Genomic DNA, 8016 nt, shown 5'->3' on the forward strand with positions numbered 1-8016 from the left:
TTGGCGAGAAGGGGCTAGGTACTATCTTGGCGAGAAGGGGCTAGGTACTATCTTGGCGAGAAGGGGCTAGGTACTATCTTGGCGAGAAGGGGCTAGGTACTATCTTGGCGAGAAGGGGCTAGGTACTATCTTGGCGAGAAGGGGCTAGGTACTATCTTGGCGAGAAGGGGCTAGGTACTATCTTGGCGAGAAGGGGCTAGGTACTATCTTGGCGAGAAGGGGCTAGGTACTATCTTGGCCAGAAGGGGCTAGGTACTATCTTGGCGAGAAGGGGCTAGGTACTATCTTGGCGAGAAGGGGCTAGGTACTATCTTGGCGAGAAGGGGCTAGGTACTATCTTGGCGAGAAGGGGCTAGGTACTATCTTGGCGAGAAGGGGCTAGGTACTATCTTGGCGAGAAGGGGCTAGGTACTATCTTGGCCAGAAGGGGCTAGGTACTATCTTGGCGAGAAGGGGCTAGGTACTATCTTGGCGAGAAGGGGCTAGGTACTATCTTGGCGAGAAGGGGCTAGGTACTATCTTGGCGAGAAGGGGCTAGGTACTATCTTGGCGAGAAGGGGCTAGGTACTATCTTGGCGAGAAGGGGCTAGGTACTATCTTGGCGAGAAGGGGCTAGGTACTATCTTGGCGAGAAGGGGCTAGGTACTATCTTGGCGAGAAGGGGCTAGGTACTATCTTGGCGAGAAGGGGCTAGGTACTATCTTGGCCAGAAGGGGCTAGGTACTATCTTGGCGAGAAGGGGCTAGGTACTATCTTGGCGAGAAGGGGCTAGGTACTATCTTGGCGAGAAGGGGCTAGGTACTATCTTGGCGAGAAGGGGCTAGGTACTATCTTGGCGAGAAGGGGCTAGGTACTATCTTGGCGAGAAGGGGCTAGGTACTATCTTGGCGAGAAGGGGCTAGGTACTATCTTGGCCAGAAGGGGCTAGGTACTATCTTGGCGAGAAGGGGCTAGGTACTATCTTGGCGAGAAGGGGCTAGGTACTATCTTGGCGAGAAGGGGCTAGGTACTATCTTGGCGAGAAGGGGCTAGGTACTATCTTGGCGAGAAGGGGCTAGGTACTATCTTGGCGAGAAGGGGCTAGGTACTATCTTGGCGAGAAGGGGCTAGGTACTATCTTGGCGAGAAGGGGCTAGGTACTATCTTGGCGAGAAGGGGCTAGGTACTATCTTGGCGAGAAGGGGCTAGGTACTATCTTGGCGAGAAGGGGCTAGGTACTATCTTGGCGAGAAGGGGCTAGGTACTATCTTGGCGAGAAGGGGCTAGGTACTATCTTGGCGAGAAGGGGCTAGGTACTATCTTGGCGAGAAGGGGCTAGGTACTATCTTGGCGAGTCTCACCGATTCTCTCAACAAGTCCACCAAACACCAACCGTAGCAGATAAGTAATGTTGGCTTCACTGATAGACAGTCACATTAGATTTGTTTGAAAAGCTATTTGACTAAACACTAAACATGTCTGGCTGATTAGCAACATACGTGCTCACGTTTAGTGAAGCAGTGTTTATGTAGGAACTAGCATCTTGGTATGAAGGGTGTTGGGGGGAGGCCAGACGTATGGCCATAGGATCATCTGTATCTCCCCCCCACCCCACCCCGCCCCCGAGATCAAATGTCAGGTTTCACAGGGGTTAAAGGGGTTAATCTACACAGGATGGTTGGTTCAGAATAACTGGTCTCTGCTCCTGTGACAACTGTCTTCTTCAATACACAGTCTCTCTCTCTCTCTCCACATTTATATACTTTATACACCAGCTTCAACATCCTGTAAAATCACAAGCGATATAACCACCCAGCATTAAATATGAAGTGTCAACTCTGTATTATAAAGAGAGTTTGCTCAAACATTTAACTGTCTAGTGCACACAATGATTTTTGTAATAAATATTGTTCCAGCTTAGGGGTATATTTATGTCCTTCTCCTGTGGTTAGTTAACGGTTCCAGTCGTCTGGGATCATGCAACTGAACACTGATTCCTTTATCCCAAAGTTTGGAAAGTTTCAGAATTAAAGCAACATTCCCTATTCTAAAGAATTTTCATAACCGTAGTAAAACTTTTCAAATGACATTGCTGTAGATCTTTACTGAGTGAGTCAAATAATTCAGTCAGTGGATTTCATATTTTTTCGACATAACTCCACCTTTTTCTCAATATGCTCAATGAAAGTGTGTAAGATTAAACAAACCACTGAACTCATCTCTCCCTTTTCAGGGGGCCGACAACCGATCTGTCAATCTCCTGTTAAAGCTATTTATAGCAGGACATGTGCTTTGACACACTTAGAACTCAAAGTCGGGGAAAAGCAACAAATGTCGGCCTTATCCGCGTTCTGCTTGGCCTAGGTAGACAGAAGTCAGACAGACGTACACATGCATATGTTGGCAGTCTCAGACGATCCTGTGCAGTTCACCAGGCGGAAGATTATGGGAGGGGTTCGTGGAATATGGGGGAGGGAGATTGAGAAATCAATGGGGGTCAAAGCTTGGAGATAAGACACAACATTGGCTGGTTTGGAACAATAGGATATGGGTAGATTAAAGGATTTAGGATGGCACTGTATGGGTGTACATGGGTGTTGGGTGAGGGTAAAGCGAGAGGTTGTTAGATTATCAGTGTACGAAAGAGATGAGTGTCAAGGAATATTGGGGAATTGGAGAAAAGTATTGGGGATGGGAGTAGGAGGCAGGGGGGTGGGGGGGGTCGAGATTATGGGGTGGGGTGGTAGCTGCGGAGGGATGTGTCGCAAGGCAATAATGTTATACTGAATGTTTTTTTGCAGGAAACCAACAAAAGTCTAACCTCAATATTTGGGAACTGAGGTACTCTTAATCAAAAATGAAAGAAGGAATATAAGCATAGGATGCTTTGAATATTAGAAGGGTGCATTTCCAGAGTTAACTGCTCCATGGCATAAGCTGTGCCTGTTAAGAAAGTTCACTATATTTATTTATTCTAACTCCAAGCGCTTATTTGAAGAGAGACTGACGACTGCTGTGCTTACTAATGGTAAACAGATACTATAGGATGGGAGCTAGTCTGTTAAGACTGTCCACGTTGGGGGTCTCCCACACAGTTATCGCCACTAAGATCTTGTTTTAGTTTACATGGGTGAGGAGGGGCTAAAATGTGTTAATGTTGCTAACATGTGGTATATAGCTTCATATTTAATCGTTTTCTCAGCTGTTCAACTATGTTGCACATTGTTCAATGTGTATGGAGAGTTTCTTGTGCTATATCACTGAAGTAAAACCTCTTGATATGGTTGGGTCATATTTACACACGTTAATAACAGCAAATATTGAGTGAATGGAGTAATCTTAACAAATTATCATTCATGTTGTCGCATGCGTTGTATTCTTGATGCGTGCGTTGAATTCATACACTGTTGAATGATGGAGTGATTATGTGACGTGTTACCCGATTCGCTGAAACAAAAAACGGTAATGAAAAAAACACAATTGATAAATAAAGTTTCCACATACCTTTGCAGTGTTCGTGGTAGTCGACGCAGCAGTCGGCCATCACAAGACAGTTGGAATCGCAATAGCACCTAGATTCATTATTGTTGCCATCAAGACGGCGACCGAACACAAAACATGTATTGTTCTGGCCATTGCAACATAGATCGGCTTCTCCGCACGTGCGGGGGTTGTGGTGGTACCGAAGGCCCGATCGTGGTTCTTCGGTGGCTTGAATCGGTTCCTTCGTTGCTGACAACGCCGCAAGTTTGACTTTGAACTTTTGGTGAGTCTCCTGTCCATAACAAAACATACACACAACAAGCACAAGAAGTGTCACGTAAAGATTTCTTATATTCCCCATGTTGAGCTGTGATCGGTTACTTCTTGCGCGACAAGTACTTTCCAACTCGCGCCACCAAGTTTTTACTCCAAAAGTTGTGCGGCGAGCTCGCGAACTACCGTCACCCACTGCACGCGTTGGCTGACTGCGAACCAGGCTCCTCTGTGCGAAGATCGAGAATAAAGGCAACGAGCTGCCTGCGAGCGCAGCTGAAGACAATTATCCAGAATTACCCGAGTTTTCTGACTCACTCAACCACACTCACACGGCTTCTGGTGAAGCGCCGTTCGCAGGCTTCTTCTCATAAGCTGTCGAACTGGCCCTTTGTCATAAGCTCATGAATATTCATGTCAATGCCTCCACCCCCTTGCTACGGTCCAGCGCAGCCAACCCACCCGTGTCGTGACTAGGGTTCAGGGACCCTATCTTACTTTATCAGGGGCTATCAAATGCGGGCAAATGCCAAAGTAAATATAAGAGTGTTTCTCGCAGTCAAAGAGCGGTAACTCTGACCTCCCCGCCTAAGACAAGTAGATGCGCTTGAGTCAATGTTTAACTAGATCGTTATAAATAACCTGTGACACAAAAAAAGCCTTCAGTAAACATTTTGTTTGTGACAGACATACTTTTAAAGGTTAATTAAACATATCCAGCATTAAGTGAAAATAACCCCACGTCTATGTTAATCACATCTATGCGTGTATATCTCTGCAGATTAAATTTAACAGCCTTGAAAATTGTTTAATCAGGGGCTTAGATTTAACAGTAATTCTTCAAACTTACATATCATGAAATTTATTAACACTTGAAGAGTTAACAATTGTATCTGGACAGGAAACCGTGGCATGAGACAGCGACGCTCTTTGTGTAATGGGATAATTGTGTTAATGACATTTCCAACTGACCGCCAATGGCCGCTCACCAAATCGTTTTAATACCCAAAGCAATATCGTAAATATGGGAATACACACGAGTTAATATAACTGTTATGACTGATAGATGACGACCTTTGTTTACGGGTCATAGTAATTAGCACATTGTAATTAGTTACCACTCTGCTCCATTAGTGAATTAACCACCTTGGCGTTAATTACGCAGTTGTCGTTTGCTTGCAGGGGATCAATTGTTCGTGGTGGCTCGTATACATCACGCTGATCTAAAAGTGCCTTGGATATTTTTTGACACGCACATTTAAACATAACGATAGCGAAGCAAGCTGAGAAAGTATGATAGGTAATCTCACATGCCATGAATATGTCATAATTGTATGATACACATCTACTGCAATATTTCATAACATGTGGGCGATGAATTTGACAAGACAAACAGTATTTCATAACAGATCCGCGATGAATTTGACAGGCTTGAAAAAACCGAACAATGTATTTAATAACATGTTTTCGCATGAAATGTCCGATAAAACAACGTTGATGATAACTGTGGGTGTATGCTCAATATATAATGTCAATCTTATCACTATATTCCATAACATAACGGTACAACAGATGTTAAATTCATATCATAAAATATTTTATGTATATTGTAATTTACCGTTTAATAGGATTTTGAAGACAGACCGGTTGCCTTGTGTTTGTTTCACTCGACAGGGCCAAACCAGCTTCCCGTACATTGTTGTTATCAATCACGCCCTGAATCATCGCCATTAATATTACATCGCCAGTCATCGAGCGCCTGTTTCCCAGGGCGTTCTGCCCCAGGCGTGCACGTGAGGGCGCGCTGCACGTGTTTACCTGAGCGCTGGAATCCGCTATTCAATATAGGATCATCCTTCTCCATTAGCATTCCCGTGCCCTAGTTAATAATTATTTCCTCCCCGAGGTGTGTATAAGCAACATTGGGGACGATTTATTAAATTTATGTTTTGTATAAATAAATATTTCGTTATTATTCTGTAGTAACACCCATTTGAACTGTAAACATTCCAAATCTTGACTTTAAGGTAAATATATTTGGTTAAAATGCCGCAATAACTTATTTAATCTATTATACTTATCATTCTGAATGAATGTTAATTCGTCGTTGTTAATTATTATTATAAGGGGTGGCGTTGCATGCGAATCTTTATAACGTATATAACGATATAATTTGGTGATGTGCGGCATATTAAGCCACCCCCCCTTTCTAAAAAAGATGTATATAAATATGAATATTAAAATTTGTCTATTTACTGTTATATATCTTCAAATGATCGCGGAAGTACACATATAAGTCGCCTGCACTACATGGGAAGTTTGAGTTTTGTTCAGGCTACCGCACTGTGGTCACGCGGACGATACGACTATATAATAGGCTTGTGATACTGTAAGTGGGTTTAAATTCAATTACACGCATGTGTATATATAGTTTTTAGGTCATAGGTCACTTCGTGTGAGTTGTATTGAGGTTCAGTTGCGTTCGGAATGTTAAACTTAGAACGGAAGTCACCAGTATACTTTAGATATAATCATCATCATTAAATTGGAGACTGAAACACAGTTATCATAATCATTATTATCTTCGTCACTATTATTGTATTCATAATCACCATTCAATTATTATGATGATGATTATTATAACCATCAAAGATGATTATCATAACCATCAAAGTCATTCTTATTGTCATTTTCATAATTGGGACAGTGGGGTAGCTTAGTGGTTAATGAGTTCGCTCGCCACGCCGAAGATCCAGGTTCGATTCCCCCATATGGGTACATTTTCTAAAGCCAACTAGTGGTGTTCCCCGCCGTGATATTGCTGGAATATTACTAAAAGCGGCGTAAAACTATATTCACATCATCATCATCATCATCGTGATACGACGGTCATTGGTATCTACATTTGGAAGGCTGTTATTGATATTTATTACAATGGTTTCTCGTGGATACCATAACATAGTCCCGTCTATTCTGTTGAATCGGTTATCTCATTGAAAACTCAACACAAATATAATCACATGCAATTAGTCTTCTAATAGGATCACACATTCTTCAGATATGAATCGCCTTCCAATTTCATCTTCATCAACGCTAAAAGCATCCATTATTGTCACTTTCTATTAAGCTATTGAATTGTTAAGCATTCCGTTTCCATGGCGAATTTCAAGGTTTTTACGAAAGGTTGGATCGGAAATTGCCGCGACGCGGAAAACGACGGACAAAGAGCGCCTTATGAGTCAAACTATGACATCATCAGGCTAAATCAATAGGTTAGAATGACAGTCGATTGATGTATGCGTACATGCCGTTGTTCTATCAATTTTAGCCGTCGTCACCGCATGCTTCCCCGAACACGCAAAAGCGAGTTGGACATGCCAAGCTTTATCAGAGCCGACCACCCAGATTTCGGAATGCGACGGTTGTTCAGGCACGAAAATAACTGCTAATTTCATATTTTATATGCTCGCTGAGCGTCATAACTCCGCGTTAGTGTGACTGGGGACTGACACGAACGAGGTTCCGGCGACCCGAATGACCTCTCAGGTTTGAGAAACGGTCAAGCGCTTCCCGCTTTTTGTGTGTGACACCGGTTATCTTTCCAAACAATTTAACGCTTACAACACGTTCGTGTGTTGACCTCTTCTGATGTAAATAAGATTGGTGATATCTCGGCCACTTTAGGTTGATTACACACATAAACCACGCGGTGCTGTAATACTCTGAGATGGTTTAATGACTTAGGTGATCAGCTTTTAGGACATGCAAGACCCGTGAAGATCCAGGATAGAATAGGTTTCCAGCAACCCATGATTGCCGTTAAAGGCGACTTTAAAGGGATCGGGTTGTCAGGCTCGCTGACTTGGTTTTTTGTTGTCATCGTATCCCAATTGCGTGGATCGATGTTCAAGATGTCAATCACTGGATTGTCTAGTCCAGACTCGATTATTTACAGACCGCCTTCATGTAGATGGAATATTCCTCAGTGCGGCGTTAAACAACAAACAAACAAACAAACAAACAAAACAATGTTCCAGGAGACCTGGGCCCCGTTCGACTAAACGATCTTAGCGCGAAGACGATCGTAACTCCCATACTTCAACATAGGCTTACGACAATCATAGCACTAAGATCGCTTTGTGGAACGGGCCCCTGGTTCATATTTTCACCATTTCCACAGTTCAGTACACACGTGATAGTAGTTAGTAAATATCAGTTAGTGTCAGTCCAACCCGCGAAGATCCGGATCAGAATAGGTCTTCAGCAACACATGCTTGCTGT

At 43.2% G+C, this 8016-nt stretch overlaps 1 protein-coding gene across 1 annotated transcript in view; it reads right to left on the minus strand.

The window, feature by feature from the left end:
- Positions 1 to 4083, minus strand: part of LOC139456586 (somatomedin-B and thrombospondin type-1 domain-containing protein-like) — a 101396-nt gene extending 97313 nt beyond the window's left edge. Inside the window, exon 1 of the mRNA XM_071238380.1 lies at positions 3484 to 4083. Within this exon, the coding sequence (XP_071094481.1) occupies positions 3484 to 3823 (340 nt within the window). The 5' untranslated portion in view covers positions 3824 to 4083. The remainder of the gene's footprint in view (positions 1 to 3483) is intronic.
- Positions 4084 to 8016: the final 3933 nt, after the last annotated feature.

This window comes from Haliotis cracherodii, unplaced genomic scaffold (genome assembly GCF_022045235.1).
Source record: "Haliotis cracherodii isolate W230 unplaced genomic scaffold, xgHalCrac1.p SCAF_11, whole genome shotgun sequence".
Taxonomy (NCBI): Eukaryota; Metazoa; Mollusca; class Gastropoda; order Lepetellida; family Haliotidae; genus Haliotis; species Haliotis cracherodii.